The sequence below is a fragment of the Myxine glutinosa genome, unplaced genomic scaffold (genome assembly GCF_964187855.1).
Source record: "Myxine glutinosa unplaced genomic scaffold, kmMyxGlut1.1 SCAFFOLD_2598, whole genome shotgun sequence".
NCBI classification, from domain to species: Eukaryota; Metazoa; Chordata; class Myxini; order Myxiniformes; family Myxinidae; genus Myxine; species Myxine glutinosa.
Window position 1 is genome coordinate 22132 of NW_027618692.1, and position 19057 is coordinate 41188.

At 44.6% G+C, this 19057-nt stretch overlaps 1 protein-coding gene across 2 annotated transcripts in view; it reads right to left on the reverse strand.

Moving 5' to 3' along the window:
- Positions 1-19057, reverse strand: part of SFXN2 (sideroflexin 2) — a 43897-nt gene that overhangs the window by 3973 nt on the left and 20867 nt on the right. For both annotated transcript variants that reach the window (XM_068099844.2, XM_068099854.2), the window contains exons 2-11: positions 16542-16704; positions 11249-11419; positions 9387-9485; positions 8704-8779; positions 8264-8349; positions 5958-6018; positions 5426-5492; positions 5251-5300; positions 3418-3467; positions 3088-3135 (exon numbers count right to left, since the gene is read on the reverse strand). In XM_068099844.2, coding sequence (XP_067955945.1) covers positions 3088-3135; positions 3418-3467; positions 5251-5300; positions 5426-5492; positions 5958-6018; positions 8264-8349; positions 8704-8779; positions 9387-9485; positions 11249-11419; positions 16542-16702 — 869 coding nt within the window. In that variant the 5' untranslated portion in view covers positions 16703-16704. The remainder of the gene's footprint in view (positions 1-3087; positions 3136-3417; positions 3468-5250; positions 5301-5425; positions 5493-5957; positions 6019-8263; positions 8350-8703; positions 8780-9386; positions 9486-11248; positions 11420-16541; positions 16705-19057) is intronic.

A 19057-nucleotide genomic window follows, 5' to 3' on the forward strand; every position in this document is an offset into this window, starting at 1 on the left:
ATACTCTGGTACTGAGTGCTGTAAGGTGTGGTAACTTCATCTCTGACTTATTTCCAGTTGTTACTGGAGTTCAGCAGGGGTGTGTACTGGCTCCCACACTCTTCAGCGCTTGTATGGACTGGATTCTGGGGAGGATGTCGGAGAGGTCAGGCTGCGGTGCATCGTTTGGGAGTGTCAATATCTCTGACCTTGATTTCGCAGATGATGCAGTCATCTTTGCGGAGACTCTGGATATTCTTACGGGGGCCCTCCAGGCACTGAATGAGGAGGCGGAACCACTGGGATTACAGATTTCCTGGGTCGAAACTAAGATACAGGCTTTCAATGACTTCTTGGATGCTGCTGTCTTGTCTGTGCCTGTTTGTGGCGAAGATGTTGAGGTCACGGAGAGAGTCACTTACCTTGGCAGTGTTATTTATGTCTCTGCATGTTGTGAGCCAGAGGTTGATAGACGTCTGGGTCGGGCCTGGGGAGTCGTGGATTCACTGGATCATGAGGTGTGTCGGTATATATACAGGAGGACAAAAGTCAGAGTTTTAAAGTCCTTGGTGCTTCCAGTCTTGCTCTACTGATGCGAGACTTGGACCCTTACCAAAGGCGAGAGAATGAGACTTAACTCCTTTGGAACCAAGTCTCTTCGGAGAATCCTTGGCTATTGCTGGTCGGACTTTGTGTCCAACGAGTGGTTGCCGAGAGAGACTCAGATGAGATTTGTTTCCTGTATGATCAGTGATGGCTGTATGGACATGTGGCTCGTGTTCCGGACGCTGATCTGGCTCACCAGATACTCTCAGCACGGGAGCCTCGTGAGTGGAGGAGGACAACGGGCCGACCGCGTGCCTCGTGGTTGCAGCAGGTTGATCGGCATCTCAAGGCGATAAGGATGGGCCAGGCATCACAGCCTGGGGGATGTCCAGACGGAGGCCCCTGGAGTACAGTCGGAAAGTATGCGGCGGCACGCTGTTCCGGTGCATGCTCCCATACCTGACCTGACCTTTCGAAGACAATGTAGGGGGTGCTCATCATAAATAAAAAAGTTATCAAGATGGCAGCGCACCATCTTCGTCAGGCGGCTGTCACCTCGCAGGGGTCTTAAGCCGCCATTTTGTTTCAGCCTGCTCAAAAATGCTTTGACTTGGAACAGGCCACAATGGTTTCTCTACGATAAAGCATTCAAAATTTATTTTTGTGCTTTCCTCACCCACATCATCGAATGCCTGATCTGCATACCTAGTCATGGCCAAAAATATTGGCACCCTTGCACTTTTTTCAAATAATGTACCATTGCTTCCAGAAAATTGTTGAAATTCAAAAATATTTTGGTATCCACAAATGTATTTCTTTGGTTTGCAGTGGAACAAAACAAAAAAAGCTGAAAAATCACAATCTTAGCTTATTCCACACAGAAATCCTAAAATGGCACAGAGAATATTATTGGCACCTTTTAGAAGTTGTTGGAAAAAAATAGATTTCAAGCAGGTGATTCTCCTTTACTTTGGAATTGAACTCACCTGTGGTGAGTTGCAGGTGCCTGCAATATAAGAATCACTCTTTCAACCAGTTTGAATAGAGAAAAGGAGCCATTCTGCTGTTTTGTGTCACTGTGTGTACCGCAATGAGCATGGAGAAAAAGAAAACCAGAGAATTGTCTGAGGAGGACAGACACAAGATTGCAGCTAAGCATGGACAATCTCAAGGCTACAAGTCCATCTCCAGAGACCTTGATGTTCCTGTGTCCACCGTATGCAATGTCATCAGGAAGTTTAAGACCCATGGCACTGTAGCCATCCTCCCTGGACGTGGCCACAAGAGAAAACTTGATCAAAGATTGCAGCGAAGAATTGTTTGAATGGTGGAGAAAGCACTTCGATAAACTGCCAAGATCAACAGATTCAAGCTGACCTTCAGACACAAGGTACGACAGCTTCAACTCGCACCATCCGTCGCCAACTCAATGAAAGGGGGTTTCAATGGTAGGAGACCCAGGAGGACCCCACTGCTGAGAAAGCCTGACTGGAGTTTGCAAAAACACACCTGAACAAGGCAAAATCCTTCTGGGAGAATGTCCTGTGAACAGATGAGACCAAATTAGAGCTTTTTTGTAAAGCACATCATCTCTGTTTACAGAACACAAAATGAAGCTTTAAAAAAAAAACACCTCTCATACAGTCAAACATGGAGGAGGTTCAGTGATGTTTTGGGTTTGCTGTGCTGCCTCTGGCACTGGCACTGGGTGCCTGGAATGTGTGCGTGGCATCATGAAATCAGGAGATTATCAAGGCATTTTGGAGCGCAATGTTCAACCCAGTGTCAGAAAGCTGTGTCTCCATCGAAGGTCATGGGTTTTGCAGGAGGACAATGACCCCAAAACACACTTAAAAAAGCACCCAGGAATGGTTCAAGACAAAACACTGTCCAATCCAGGTCTACATCCCATTGAACACCTGTGGGGAGATCTGAAAACAGCAGTTGGGAGAAGGCACCAATCAAATCTGAGAGAACTGTAGCAGTTTGCACAAGAAGAGTGGGCCAACCCCCCAGTAGAGAGGTGTAGGAAGCTCATTCATGGCTATAGGAAGAGCTTGACTGTAGTTATTTTGTCCAAAGACTGCTACCAAATATGAAGTCGAGGGTGTCAATAATTTTGTCAATGCCATTTATTTTTATTTTCTTATTTAAAAAGATATATTTAAGTTCTGAATCTAAAACAAAGGTTCTGTAATATTAACAGTGAAATAAAGAATTGTGGAGACCAAATACTTTTGTCAATTTCAACTTATTTTTTAGAAAAACTGAATTATTTGAAAAAAGTGCAAGGGTGCTAATATTTTTGGCCACGACTGTACGAATCGATTTTGTAGTTGCTATAGTTTTCAAACTAGGAGCCTGAAGCAATTTTGTGCATTATACGATGTGATTTTCCATGATTTCCTCTCTAGGACTAATTAAAGTATATAATCAAAATCTGTCGTCAGATTTGAGGATAGGAGGATTTGAGAAAACAGATTTGAGGATTCTGTTCTCTGGTCGAGCTATTCCATGAGCCTCGACTTTGTTTGCAAAAAATAAAATTTCAAAACAACTCACCAGGTTTGAGGGAAAAGCGAGCAAGCTGCTGGTACCATGAACGTCAAGCTGCCCGGACAATGGAACAAAAACACAAGAAAGTCTTAGCAAAATAAGGCCCGATTCAAACTTGCATTTGATTCAAACAACTTGAGTTTTTATTTTTTTGAAATGTACAGTTTAAAAGATTCTTGGTTTGTTCAGCAACATGGGGGTGGGGGAGGGGGGGGAATGGTGAGGGGGAAAATCAGATATACATTTTACACACACACACACACACACACACACACACACACACACACACACACACACACACACACACACACACACACAACCAGTAATTGCACTCACAAGCAGCCGACGAGGGTAATCTGTATCGGGGCATGAAGCACCCTGATTCTCTGCATGAGAAAAACAAATAATTAGAGTGAAGTCGATGGGCCACCATTGCAAATCCACACGCTTCCCACATACAGTGCATTCAGAAAGTATTCAGACCCCTTCACTTTTTTCACATTTTGTTATGTTGCAGCCTTATGCTGAAATCGTTTAAATTCATTTTTCCCCTCATCAATCTACACTCAATACCCCATAATGACAAAGAGAAAACAGGATTTTAGAAAGTTTTGCAAATTTATTAAAAAGAAAAAACTGAAATATCACATTGACATAAGTAATCAGACCCTTTGCTATGACAATTGAAATTTAGCTCAGGTGCCTCCCATTTCTCTTTATCATCTTTGAGATGTTTCCACACCTTGATTGGAGTCCACCTGTGGTAAATTCAATTGATTGGACATGATTTGGAAAGGCACACACCTGTCTATATAAGGTCTCACAGCTGACAATGCATATCAGAGCAAAAACCAAGCCATGAGGTCGAAGGAACTGCCTGCAGAGCTCAGAGACAGGATTGTGTCGAGGCACAGATCTGGGGAAGCCCACAAAAGTAATCTCTGCTGCATTGAAGGTTCCCAAGAGCACAGTGGCCTCCATAATTCTTAAATGGAAGAAGTTTGGAACAATCAGGACTCTTCCTAGAGCTGGCCGCCCGCCCAAACTGAGCAATCGGGGGAGAAGGGCCTTGGTAAGAGGTGACCAAGAACCCGATGGTCACTCTGGCTGAGCTCCAGAGATCCTGTGTGGAGATGGGAGAAACTTCCAGAAGGACAACCATCACTGCAACACCCCACCGATCTGGGATTTATGGCAGAGTGGCCAGACGGAAGCCTCTCCTCAATGAAAGACACATGAAAGCCCGCTTGGAGTTTGCAAAAAAGCACCTGAAGGACTCTCAGACTGTGAGAAACAAGATTCTGTGGTCTGATGAAACCAAGATTGAACTGTTTGGCTTCCGTCTGGCCACTCTGCCATAAAGCGCAGATCGGTGGAGTGTTGCAGTGATGGTTGTCCTTCTGGAAGTTTCTCCCATCTCCACACAGGATCTCTGGAGCTCAGCCAGAGTGACCATCGGGTTATTGGTCACCTCTCTTACCAAGGCCCTTCTCCCCCGATTGCTCAGTTTGGCCGGGCGGCCAGCTCTAGGAAGAGTCCTGGTTGTTCCAAACTTCTTCCATTTAAGAATTATGGAGGCCACTGTGCCCTTGGGAACCTTCAATGCAGCAGAGATTACTTTTGTAGGCTTCCCCAGATCTGTCTCTCAACACAATCCTGTCTCTGAGCTCTGCAGGCAGTTCCTTCGACCACGTGGCTTGATTTTTGCTCCGATATGCATCGTCAGCTGTGAGACCTTATATAGACAGGTGTGTGCCTTTCCAAATCATGTCCAATCAATTGAATTTACCACAGGTGGACTCCAATCAAGGTGTGGAAACATCTCAAAGATGATAAAGAGAAATGGGAGGCACCTGAGCTAAATTTCAATTGTCATAGCAAAGGGTCTGATTACTTATGTCAATGTGATATTTCAGTTTTTTCTTTTTAATAAATTTGCAAAACTTTCTAAAATCCTGTTTTCTCTTTGTCATTATGGGGAATTGAGTGTAGATTGATGAGGGGAAAAATGAATTTAAACGATTTCAGCATAAGGCTGCAACATAACAAAATGGGAAAAAAGTGAAGGGGTCTGAATACTTTCTGAATGCACTGTAAATCAAATATAAAAGATGGCAAAAAGTTCCACCAGGAATGGACTAATTTCAAATTTTGAGTTCAGCACCTTACCTGCATGAATCTGTATTTCTCCAAATGCTCCATTATTATGGGCAGAATTACTGAAAAGAAATGGAACACCTGAATGTCAAGCTTGAGTGTAAAACAGACACCACGCAACATGGCGAGCACAGAAACCGGAAACTGGGCGCCGAACTTGGGCGATTGTCTTGTCATTTGTACTCACTCATTCCCGGTGCTGCCATCGTCACGCGGGAAAGGACGACTTGAGAGATTCCTTTAATGGCTGCTTTCTGCAAAAGGCAAAATGGCGCACCTTTATCACCAGGGTGCTGACAATGTCTGAAGTACAGGAAGCTCAGGCTCAGGAGACGTCCAAGGCCTGACATGCAAAATGTCGGCCCGAAAGAAGCCAAGGTAACACAAATTGTGGACCACGTCTGCCTTCTGAGATGACTACGAAGGAGCTCGTGCCATTCTCAAAGATGGTGGGAGGATCAGTGCGAACAGAATTGAGAATTCCTGCCAAACTAATTGAGAATTTCCGTCATTTCCTCGAGGATGACCCGGGGAAAATGTACGGAGCAATGGCTCGGCCTTCCGTCATCGGAATGCAGGTTAAAATTTTCCTACCAGCCATTTGCGAAAAGGAAACAGAAGTAACGCTCGAGCCAACTACGTAAAACAGGAAAAACACTCAGAGTTCCACCGATGGGCACATTTCGTTAAAAATGTAATATTTTGAATGGAATTGATACCTGAGAATACCCGAGCTCATTCCCTTCCTTTGTTGTCACCTTGATTCCATTTGCAATTTCCCTGCACACAGCAACACAAAGGTCATCTCTTTGCCCTGCAGGATTGCAAATAGTGTGCGAACTTCAGACAAGTCAGTAGCGATAGAGACGTATGTACACTACTGGTCAAAAGTTTTAGAACACCTCAATTTTTCCAGTTTTTATTCAAATTTACGCAGTTTAATGTCTCAATGTACTCTGAAATAAAGCATAGAACAAATAAACAATTGGAGATAAAAAAAAAATCATTGTGTTTAACAAAATTTAATTTAAATTTTTGAATCAGCAAAGTAGCCACCTTTTGCAGATATAACCGCCGAACACACTCGTGGCATTCTTTCTCCAATGGAAATCAAACATTGTTCGGGAAGTTCTTCCCAACACTGTTGCAGAAGTTCCCACAAATGTGTTGCACTTGTAGGTTGCTTTGCTTTCACCCTTCTGTCCAGTTCATCCCAAACCAGCTCGATGGGGTTTAAGTCTGGAGACTGTGCTGGCCATTCCATGATTTGAAGCCGACCATCTTGTTATTTCCTCGAAGGTAGTTTTGACATAGTCTGGAGGTGTGTTTAGGGTCATTATCTTGCTGTGGGATGAACCACTGACCAACTAGGCATATACCAGAGGGTATTGCATGGCGCTGCAAAATGCTGTGGTAGCCCTTTTGGTTCAGGGTGCCAGTCACTCTGTGCAAGTCGCCGACTTTGGATCCAGCAAAAGAGCCCCAGACCATCACGCTTCCTCCTCCATGTTTGACAGTTGGTGTCACACACTGAAGAACCATCCTTTCGCCTCCTCGACGGCGTACAAAAACCCTGCGTGATGAACCAAAGATTTCAAATTTTGATTCATCGGTCCATAAGACCTTCTTCCAGTCTTCAGTAGTCCACAGGCGGTGCTTCATGGCCCAGGCAAGCCTCTTTTTCTTATTTTGCCATCTTAGCAATGGCTTTCTTACTGCCACTCGACCTGTCAAACCTGCAGCTCGAAGTCTTCTCTTCACAGTTGAAACTGAGACTTGCTTACTTCGACCAGTGTTAAGCTGTGCTTGAAGCTGTGAGCTGTGTGTGTGAGCTTGAAGCTGTGTGTCCTATGAGCTGCCTATCACGCAAGGTGTTGACTCTCAGAAACTTGTCTTCTGATTCTGTTGTGGCTTTGGGTCTGCCAGACCTCTTCCTGTCAGAGTTTCCTCCAGTTTCCAATATACTACTTCCTGCAGTGCAATATTGTCCAAATAATGCTTCAGAGGGTGTAATAACAGTCTGTTCCAATACTGCTTTTATACAGACAGGGGGTTTGTAATCAGGTAATCAGCAAAAGGAATTGTTTGCATCAACTTTCAAGGCTTAATTTACTTACATTGCTGCAGAACAGCTGTAAGATGTTAACCCATTACTTGTTCCCTGAAGAAGGCCTTTTTTTTTTACAACATAACTGTAATTTACATTATTTTCCCGTTTTTGCTAACCTAAACTTTTTTTTTTAACCTCGAACAGTTTACTGCTTACCTTTGTACCATTTCAGGTTATTCACTGGACATTAAACTGCGTAAATTTGAATAAAAACTGGAAAAATTGAGGTGTTCTAAAACTTTTGACCGGTAGTGTATGTACACACATGCAAATAAGGAAAATCAATACGTTAAAATGTAAAACTTCCGATTTAAATGAGAAATGAGCAAGTGAAGGCCAAAGTGTACCCGCGTGTGCGAAGGGCAATCTCCGAGCATCGAAGAAAAATCACCAATTGGCAGAAATTTGATTTATGGAATCGTTCCTCCCAAGTTGGGCCTATCAAGGCTCATGTACTGAAATAGCTTACTCTCTTTGATGGTGCATGGAATTCCCCTGTTTGGAAGTTTATAATACAGTCTTCTATCATCAGCTCCTCCATGAGCCTTGACCTTTGACCTTTTGAATGCATGCAATCCTTGCTCCAGAATCACAAATGACATCATCCTTCTAAGAACTACAAGCCATAGGTTCTGATTACTGCACAACATGTTTATGGTCTTAAGCAATCTGTAAGACCACCTGCTTATCCTTTCCACAAAACCACTGCCTACCTGACTCTACTGCGGGCACCATGTGTCCTTCTGTACAGCACGAGCACTGTGCAGTCAAATCAAATCATGCAACGTTTTCGACAAATTCCATCCCCAATGCAATCCGATGGTGATGAAGGTGACGGATATCATGGTAGGTGTTAAGAAAACCAAAGCCGTTGGAGCACCAGGACATTGCTGGGCTCCATCGGGGAGCACGTACTGCTGCCGCATCATTGGGATGTTCACGAAGTTTGCGGCCGCCACGGCTCCGAATGGCACCCAGCGTGCGACGAGGGAGGGAGCTTTCTGCAAAAGGGCCACATGGGGTTTGGTGAGGACTTGTTATTCTACATGTGAGACAATGCAGTGAGAGAAATAGGGATGAACTGAATGAATGAATCCTCCAGACACCGACATGACACAGGGAAACCCAGGCGCAGGGAGGAGACGGCTCGGTCCGCCAAGCCTGTGCCGTCTCCACATCCCCGACAAGAGATAATCAAAAATAAAGACAGAAAAAAAGAGGGGGGGGGGGGGAGGATATAAAACCCAACTTTCTCACCTCAAATACAATAGGCAAGTAATTTGGCAAATTTTGATGTAAAAGTGCATTTTTCCAGCAAAACATTATGAGGAGCTCTTGCCAATATCATCACCAACCTTTGTGTACAGATTGAGGCCGAGGGCAGTAACCAGTGCCGCACTTGTAGCAGTGACGTAGGCAATTCCAATTTGTCTAAAAACAACAGAGAAAACCAATGCACATAAACAAAAAAGCACAATGCAGCGGGGTGCAGCGTACACCATGCTGTGGTTCAGCAGAGTGGAGCGTACACCATGCTGTGGTTCAGCAGAGCGGAGCGTTCACCACGCCAGGGTGCAGCGGAGCTTTTTTTTGAGATCAGATACAAGATGGCCGACTGACGGCTATGACATTTTATGTCTTTTTCTTCTTGTTTGCAGTGGAGTTTTAAGCAACTAAGCCGAACGAGTGTGAAAATAGGGCGAAGGTCTATTACTCATGATACAATTAAAGCCTCTAAACTCGAAAGCGTCACTCGTAATAACCTATCCCACGGCCATGAGGAGTGGTGCTACATAGCACAGATTTACGTAGAGACTTTACATCTACCCCACCTTCGGAAACTTCGGGGTGTAGAGGGAGCAAACCAAGTAGCTACAATCTTTGTCTTATGGCCCATAGTCCCCCGAGCAAGTTTGGTTGAGATAAGACAAGTAACAACCAAATGCAACGGCCACAGACGTGCAGACAGACAGACATACAGGTTCCATGTGTGTCGTTTGGTGAAATTAACCCCCAACTCGGCTGCTCATCGACTTACTTTCCAGTGATGGGAGAGGCTGCATTACGATTGGTGTAATTCACCAATGCGTTGAACGACTGGTTCACCCATTGCCAGAATACGACAGCCGGGGCAGTTCTGCAGAGAAAAGGGGAAAAGATAATCTCATGCTTGTCTGCAATGATCATACCTCGCTCGCTCAAGTGCACACAGGACAATGAGACATACAGTGCATTCTGAAAGTATTCAGACCCCTTCACTTTTTTCACATTTTGTTATGTCACAGCCTTATGCTGAAATCGTTTAAATTCATTTTTTCCCTCATCAATCTACACTCAATACCCCATAATGAGAAAGAGAAAACAGTATTTTAGAAAGTTTTGCAAATTTATTAAAAAGAAAAAACTGAAATATCACATTGACATAAGTATTCAGACCCTTAACTCAGTACTTAGTTGAAGCACCTTTGGCAGCGATTACAGCCTCGAGTCTTCTTGGGTATGACGTGACAAGCTTTGCACACCTGGATTTGGAGATTTTCTGCCATTCTTCTCTGCAGATCCTCTTAAGCTCTGTCAGGTTGGATGGGGACCGTCGGTGGACAGCCATTTTCAGGTCTCTCTAGAGATGTTCGATTGGGTTCAAGTCAGGGCTCTGGCTGGGCCACTCAAGGACCTTCACAGAGTTGTCCCCAAGCCACTCCTGTGTTGTCTTGGCTGTGCGCTCAGGGTCATTGTCCTGTTGGAAGGTGAACCTTCGGCCCAGTCTGAGGTCCTGAGTGCTCTGTTTCAGGTTTTCATTAAGGACATCTCTGTACTTTGCTCCGTTCATTGTTTCCTCAACCCTGACCAGTCCCCCAGTCCCTGCTGCTGAAAAACACCCCCACAGCATGATGCTGCCACCACCATGCTTCACCGTTGGGATGGTATTGGGCAGGTGATGAGCGGTGCCTGGTTTCCTCCAGACATGACGCTTAGAATTGAGGCCAAACAGTTCAATCTTGGTTTCATCAGACCACAGAATCTTGTTTCTCACAATCTGAGAGTCCTTTAGGTGCTTTTTTGCAAACTCCAAGCGGGCTTTCATGTGTCTTTCACTGAGTCGAGGCTTCCATCTGGCCACTCTGCCATAAAACCCAGATCGGTGGAGTGTTGCAGTGATGGTTGTCCTTCTGGAGGTTTCTCCCATCTCCACACAGGATCTCTGGAGCTCAGCCAGAGTGACCATCGGGTTCTTGGTCACCTCTATTACCAAGGCCCTTCTCCCCCGATTACTCAGTTTGGCCGGGTGGCCAGCTCTAGGAAGAGTCCTGGTTGTTCCAAACTTCTTTCATTTAAGAATTATGGAGGCCACTGTGCTCTTGGGAACCTTCAATGCAGCAGAAAATTTTTTGTAGGCTTCCCCAGATCTGTGCCTCGACACAATCCTGTCTCTGAGCTCTGCAGGCAGTTCCTTCAACCTCATGGCTTGGTTTTTGCTCTGATATGCATTGTCAGCTGTGAGACCTAACATAGACAGGTGTGTGCCTTTCCAAATCATGTCTAATCAATTGAATTTACCACAGGTGGACTCCAATCAAGGTGTAGAAACATCTCAAAGATGATCAAGAGAAATGGGAGGCACCTGAGCTAAATTTCAAGTGTCATAGCAAAGGGTCTGAATACTTATGTCAATGTGATATTTCAGTTTTTTCTTTTTAATAAATTTGCAAAACTTTCTAAAATCCTGTTTTCTCTTTGTCATTATGGGGGTATTGAGTGTAGATTGATGAGGGAAAAAATGAATTTAAACGATTTCAGCATAAGGCTGCAACATAACAAAATGTGAAAAAAGTGAAGGGGTCTGAATACTTTCTGAATGCACTGTAAGTAGAAAAAGTAGAAAAAGAGACCTCAACTCACCTGTAGAACTGGAGCATGGCACCCGTGATTGCCATACCTCCAGGCACTTGGAACGACATGCGGCCCAGGATATTCATGCGCTCGCCCGAGTCGGGATGGAATGCCGAGTCGTAGAGTTTCTTGGCATAGTATTGCTGCTCCCGGGTGGTTCCAGGTGGGACAACGCCAAGCCTCAGCACCAAAAATGTGAGTGGGCAAAAGAGATGGTAATAGCAAGGAAAGTGAATGATCATTTTGGTGTAAAGTGGAATCACGGAACAAATGCCGTCGTAATTTCCCGTCCTTTCCTATGATAATTGTACCAGCTCTTCATTGGAATGACAAGGAAGCAAGGCTGCACCTTTAAAACTAAGGGTCCTCAAATGACGGCCCACGGTCCACATCCAGACTGCAGGCATCACCAGTCTCGACCGTTGAGCTAATCCTAATCCCCCGTCAATGGATTGATCCCATATTGCTAATTTAGCTGCTAAATTATTCCTGAGTTAATTCCCTCTGATGTTCTTCGATTCTATCTGCCCCTAATTGTGTTAATAGCCTCTGGTGTTTATCCATTCAGACCAACTTGATAAATGATAGGGCTGGCAGGATGGCCTAGAGTTACGCACACTCGCCTCGAAGCTGTCCAGCCTGGGTCAGAATCTCGGTCTAGCTATAAACTGCCAACTTAGTGTATCACAGGCAGGGTGATTCATCAATGTATGTACCGTCCATCGGACGGATGTTAAACGGGCGTCCCGTCTGCCAGCATTAGTTGCTGCACGTTAAAGACGCCATGATGTCCTTCACAAAGAGGAGGCGAGCTATCGCTGGCACCCTGGACAAATTACAAATTCCTGCCCTAACTACTGCTGGGAAGGCAATGGCAATGGCAAAATTGCTCAGGAACCTACTTCGGCGGTACCGCACTATGCTGACTGTTCATAGTTTGACTTGCAATAATTATAAATAAAAAAATTGATAAACGTTGTTGCTACTATAATACTCGTCCTTAATGACTCTAATTTCCTGAAAGAAGAATGTTACTGGGGATGGGAAGCAAATAGATTAACTTTTATACGATAACATTTTTAAGGGGTGGTGTCCACAGAATGTACCTTTTACTCGTTATCTCGGCCACAGAAGGTGGATGGAGGTTATGTTTTCACCCCTGTCTTTGTTTGTCTGTGAACAAGATATCTCAAAAAGTTGTGGACAGACTCGGACAAATTTGGCGGAGAGGTAGTGTATGTGACATGGACGAAATGATTAGATTTTGGTGAAGATCCGGATTTGGATCCGGCTACTATAATTTTTTAAGTGCTTCTTCACCATTGGAAGTTGGGACCAAAAACGACATATAGCAGGATATCTCAAGTTGTGGACGGATTCGGACGAAACTTGGTGGACAGGTTGCGTGTGTGACAAGGACAAATCGATTCGATTTTGGTGAAGATCTGTATGTGGATTCGGATACGAAAATTATTTAATGCTTAAGTGGTGATTCTTCACCATTGAGAGATCAGACGAAAAGCGATATATGACATGATATTTGAAAAAGTTATGGACGAGTTTGTTAGGTGACAAGAACAAGCCGATTAGGTTTTGGTTCAGGTCCAAATCGAGATCCAGTCTATCAGTGGGATACAAAACGTAAACTCTTCAGCCTGGCAGAGGTTGCACCCCACCGAGTGCCATTCTATTTCTTGTTACTTGCGAAAATCAAAGATTTTTCAAGTAAATTGGTTGGTCTTGTGCGTTATTCTGTCTGTTTGTCTGTCTGTTTGTTACTTGCCGGAAAAGATTCCGTCAAGTATGTTGATCGGTTCGTTTGTCTGATTGTCTGACTGTCTGTTTGTCTGTCTGTCTGTGCGCAGCACTACGTCTACACCATTGCACATAGAATCGCCAAACTTTACACACATATTTGTCTTGCCCTGGAATAGACTATGCCCTATTTTAACTCTCTCGGCCCAAGGCCTCCATTATGACGTCATAATTTGATAATTCGACAAGTACAAAACTTCATCCGATCAAGATGCAATTTCTTGAGCGACATGATGGTATAAACTGGTGGAGAAAAAAAATAATGATGACGTTATCGGTCACGTGGTTCGGCCGCCATGTTGGAAAAACCGAAAAACTTTGCACCTCTATATCTCCGAAAGTGCTGAATAGAAAAAATTGAGACATGGCTCATTGTAAAGAACTCTCCATGGGGAATAAAATATGTTAATGATGATGTCATAGGTGCCTCCATTATGACGTCATAATTTGACAAGTACAAAACTTCATTCGATCAAGATGAAATTTCTTGAGCATAATCTACTAATCTAGGAATAAATTAGTTTAGAAAACAAACAAAGATTACATCATCGGTCACGTGGTTCGGCCGCCATAATTTTCCAAGATGGCCGATAAAAAAGTACATTCCGGCAAGTCCCCGGTCTCTGACTGATTTTTCATTTGTCTGTCTGTCTGTTTGTCTATCTGTCTGTCTGTCTGTTTGTTTGTCTGTCTGTCTGTCTGTCTGTCTGTCTGTTTGTTTGTCTGTCTGTCTGTCTGTCTGTTTGTCTGTCTGTCTGTCTGTCTGTCTGTCTGTCTGTCTGTCGCCTACAGGTCACAATTTTCAACCAATCTTCATGAAACTTCACCAAATGGTAGAGTTGGTAATAAGCAAGAAGCCTATTGTTTTTGGGGTCAAAAGGTTAATAGGTCAAAATAGGCCGAAGGTCACCAACTTTGTCAAATTTCTAAAATCCTAAATTTTCCTCAGATTAACTTGAAATTTGAAGAGGATCTGCATATTTGGTTAAGTAATTCAACCACCATTTATATTTAGGTCAACATAGGCCAAAAGGTCAACAAAGGCCAAATTTATAAAATCCTCCATTTTCATCCAATTGACTTGAAATTTTAAGAAGATTTACATATCTGGACACTGAATTCAACCACCAAGTATTTTTGAGGTCAACATAGGCCAAAAGGTCAACATAGGCCAAAAGGTCAACATAGGCCAGATTGCTAAAATCCTCAATTTTCATCCGATTGACTTGAAATTTGAATAGGAATTTATTTGAGGTCAACATAGGTCACAAGGTCAACATAGGCGGAATTTCTGAAATCCTCAATTTACATCTGATTAACTTGAAAATTTAAGAGGATTTGCATACCAGGTCACTGAATTCAACCACCAATTCTTTTTGAGGTCAACATCGGCCAACAACTTATTTTACGGATTTCGCAAGTATTGTGCTGTGCACGACATATTTCTTGTTTGTTTGTTTGTCTGTCTGTATGTTCGTGAGCACGATATCTCAAAAATTTGTGGACGGATTTGGATGAAATTTGGTGAAGAGGTTGGGTATGTGACCAGGGATGAAATGAAATGATCCACATCTGGATCCGAGAATTTGTTATGTGATTCTTCACCATTGAGAGATAGTGCCAAAACCAATATATAGCACAATATCTCAAAGCATTATGGACGAATTCGGACGAAACTGGATGGACAGGTTGGGTGTATGACAAGGGACAAGGGCGAATAAATTCAACTTTGGTGAAGATACGGATACAAGGATTTTTTTAATTCACAAGTGATTTTTCACCATTGAGTGATAGCATGATAAACAATGTCTAGCATGATATTTCAAAACGTTGTGGACTGATTGACAAAACTTGGTGGAGAAGTTGGTTAAGTGACAAGAACACTCCAATTCAATTTTGGTTCAAGTCTGAATCCAGATCCAACCCATCAGTACAGCCTGGCAGAGGTATGCTCTCTACCGAGTGCCGTTCTAGTTTAAGATGTCGTTTTATGGTTGTGTGGCCCACGAGATGCTAGGGAATTTTGGTTCGGTCCCATGATTGAAATATTTGAGAACCCACGAGACATATCTCAAACATATAACACAGTGTGGTACCATGCTCTCCTTACCAAGCTTTCGCCATGCTCTCCTTACCTGTGGTGTCCAAGGTTATCTTCTTTCCTGGGCGGCTAACCTCCGATACCCATTCCATTAGCAAGGAGCTATCAATCCTTTCATCTCCTCTCCCAGTAGTAGAGGGACTGTCTCAAAAGCACAAAAGCAGTGTCCTGGACCCAATCGTGTTCCTCATACACATGAATTATCTCTCTACTGCCATGGAAAGGATCAAATGCTGGTAGAACATGTCATTGGATCCACGCACGTCTCACGTTCTCACAATGTCTCTCTGGAACGATGGTCGAACAAATCGACATGGTTCAAAGGTCAACCACCAAAATAATTTCAGCCTCTCAAACTTCTGAGCCTTGCCATCAGCCTTAACCTCTCTTTGGCAGATACTATTCCAAAGCCAGCCTCAGACTGCCAAAATCATCCTCCATTGTGACATTCCCTTAATTTAGTAAATTTGAACAACTGACGAGATGCATGGCTGTCCTTCAACGTTTAGTTGAGTGTTGCTCCCCTCCTTAAGGGTTGGTGCCCCCACTTCATATTTGTCTCCCCTGGATGATGTGGAATCCAAATCTCTCGATTTCTGCACACAATACCTTCTGCCCTCTCTTCACAGACAGGCTTGGGACCTCTCTATTCTATACCCAATGACCTCTCTCTCCAAGATGCACATGTTCCTCCAGCAACCCCCTTATTCACTCCTCAACCTTCACTCCTTTGTTCTTCTCTTCTCAGCCTGGTGCCTGGTGTTGGCTTCACGGTTAAGGTGGCTGGCTTGTAGATCTTAGGGTCCTGAGTTCAAGCCCCTATTGTGCCAATGAATTAACACCGGGTGGGTTGACTCGGCCTGCCATCCTTCCGGTCGGCAAAATGAGTATCAGATGAGGCATTGCACCAACCCCCTATTACCTCTCTCTTCCATGAGCCAAGGTTTTGTATACAAAAAAGCACGTTACTGTCCAGGAAACAAATTGTGCGAGCTCTTATTGCTGCACCTAAAGCCTGGTGTTGGCTTAGCGGTTAGGGTGCCGGCTTGGGATCCTAGGATCCTGGTTTCGAATCCTGGTCGATCGCTGAATTAACACCAGGTGGGTTGACTCAGCCTGTCATCCTTCTGAGGTCGGCAAATTGAGTACCAGCTCACAGGTAATTCCTTGTGTGTCGCAAGAGGCGACTAACAGGGCTGGGGGCAGGAAGGGCATCCGGCCATAAAACATTCCTTCAAAAAGGGGACCACGTTGCCCAAAAAAGGCCAACCCCCGCTCTGCGGGGAAAAATGGCCTCGAAAGGTGGTGCCCCCACTTCATATCCTTGTTCCCTCTTATTGCTGCACCAAAAAAAGTACGTCCTCACGTTTTGCGGAGGGAACTCACCGGCTCTGTGTGACCAGCTGCTTGGCCTCGTCCAAAGCAGAATTAGGCAGCAGGACCGTGCGGACATCCGTGATGTTGAAAAAATGCCAAAGGCGACCCGTAAATGTGTCCTGGTCCCAGCGTGGCACGTCGATGTCAAATCGAGTCGGATCACTGGCCATGGCTGCAAACACAAGGACAGAAGTTTTACGGGCCGCAGAAGACCTTGCTCATACAAAATCACTTGCTTGCCAACGGCTCACTGGTGACTTGCCAAAGACAAACGTAGATATCAGTGTACTTTTACATGAATTACTAGGACATCAGTGGAGGATGGACAAACACGTTGCACATGTCATTTCAACATGGGTTGTCCAATCACAATACGGGCTTCAGATGAGAACGCTAATTACAGGTCAACCCGAGGTGAACACTCCCTGGGCCTTAGTTTATGTTTACACAGAGTAAAGCTAGACCTAGATAGACTACGACAACACTGCAAGAGCTGGGGGTCGCATGTACGCGTGTTAAACTTTAATGGGACTTTCTAATCCCAAGTCAGAGTCAGAATGTTTAGCCCCTTCCTTGGGTGGTGACTGCTGATGCATCTCACTGTGCAGACCGCTATAGATAGAAAGTATAAAGTTGCACCAACTTGTGTGTACCTTGATGCTGCAGCAGTACCCTCACAGCCGTGCGTGATAGAAAATGGAGAAATGGTACCCACTTACCAGTACAATAACAATTGTCTTATCAAATAAACTTACTGGACACCAATCTAGTATTTGGTTGTAGGCCATCCATAGAAATTGATGGGACCGCAGTGGCGGGTGGAGATGTACAAAAGGTCATCAAGCGAGGTAGACCAACATATACAAGGAAGGTGAAGTTTCACAGGAAACCAGCTAAATAGGACCACTGTTATGACACACAAGATGGCCTATGAAACTAGGATGGTGGTCTTGTAAATGTGTTAACATTTAGTAAACCATCCGGTACTGTGGAATATGTAACGACTCCATATGGGGTCTACAGCATGCCCCCATCATCATGTGGCAAAGCTCTACCGATCTAGGTCTCCAGTGAAGACAGGATGAAGACTCGAGCCCATAAACAACACCATAAGGGGAAGAGACGCAAGATCAGGATGTTTGACAAATGCAGGATGCGATTGGACAGGCTGAAGACATTGGGGTTATGGGTTGATTTCCGACTGCTTTTTTATCCCTGACATTGCACTTCAAATTGCTATCCCCAAGGTGGGGGGTGGGTGAAATCATCTCCTTTGTTAAAATATTTTGTGTTAATAGTGACGGAATTAGTGAAATTTTAACGTCTCACATTTCAAAATGATAAATGTACTTTTACGGTTGTGGAAATATGGCTTTCTCTGGGGAAAGCATCCAGGAACATGTAGGGAAGTTATTTCATAAGTATATGTGATTAGATAGATCCCTGCCCTTTGTACAGAGGATTTGAGGGTGGGGAGGGGCAATGCGTTGTGAGATTCGCATGTTTCATCCCTGGTGTGATTTTTCCCCTTTCTATCTACTTTCAATCCCTGAATCCACTTTCAATCCATCCTTCAATTAATCACTAATCCCTCACCCCTTTCGCTTCCATGTCTCTATTCCCCAACATGCGTTTACCCCATTGCCTCTCGAACCCCGTACCCCACCTTCCCTCCCCCCCCCCCCCCCCCCCATTCTCCGGAGACTCCTCTTACCGCATTTATCATCAATCCACCAGTTCATCCCTCCCTCCCAGTCCCTCATCTTTCCGCTCCCCAACCTCCACTTTCCAGTCTCCCCTTGAAACCCTTCCCTCTTCATTCAACTTCCATCCGTATCCCTTACTGTTTTGACCTCCGAGTCGCCATTCCCGTACCTCCCGAACAGCCTTTTAACCCCAAACGGGCGAACAAACTCTTCATCGTGTGGAACGCAAATAATCCTAAGGTTTAAATAAATTCCTTTCCTCCTTTCCCTGCATTTTTCCAATTTAAAACACATCATGACACTTTTTAAGTCATGAGTGGCTCACAGCGCTAAAGTGGAGAGAATCGCACCTGAAGATTCTTCCAAAAAAGTGTCCACTGGTTGGTAGCGGGGGATTCTTCTGGATGGAATTCAAAGACTCGGCACGTTGAGAGCCAATGAACAGAGCCCACGAGAGGTAGGAGGGGCCTCGGGACATCCTTGCCACGCCTCGTGTCTGCCTCGATAAAATGTGAATGGACGAACAGACATTGAGCCGCCAGGAGGACAAGAGCCATTGGAGAAATCCTGCCCTGAAAAAGCCTCCGCCAAACGAGAACCACTGTGTTTGCCTGCACGAGCCTCTGCCATCTGCCTGTCTGAGCCATGAGGGCTGCAGCTATTGCTGTTTGCCGAACCAAGGGTGGTGTGCCGATCAATATGGGTGAATGGAGCACAGGGTCACCTGACTCGGCAGCTCCAGAAATAATGGATGGATAGACGGGACGTTTTACCCCACTAGTTTGCTCCAACGAATAGCCGACTCCCACCCTCGGTTTT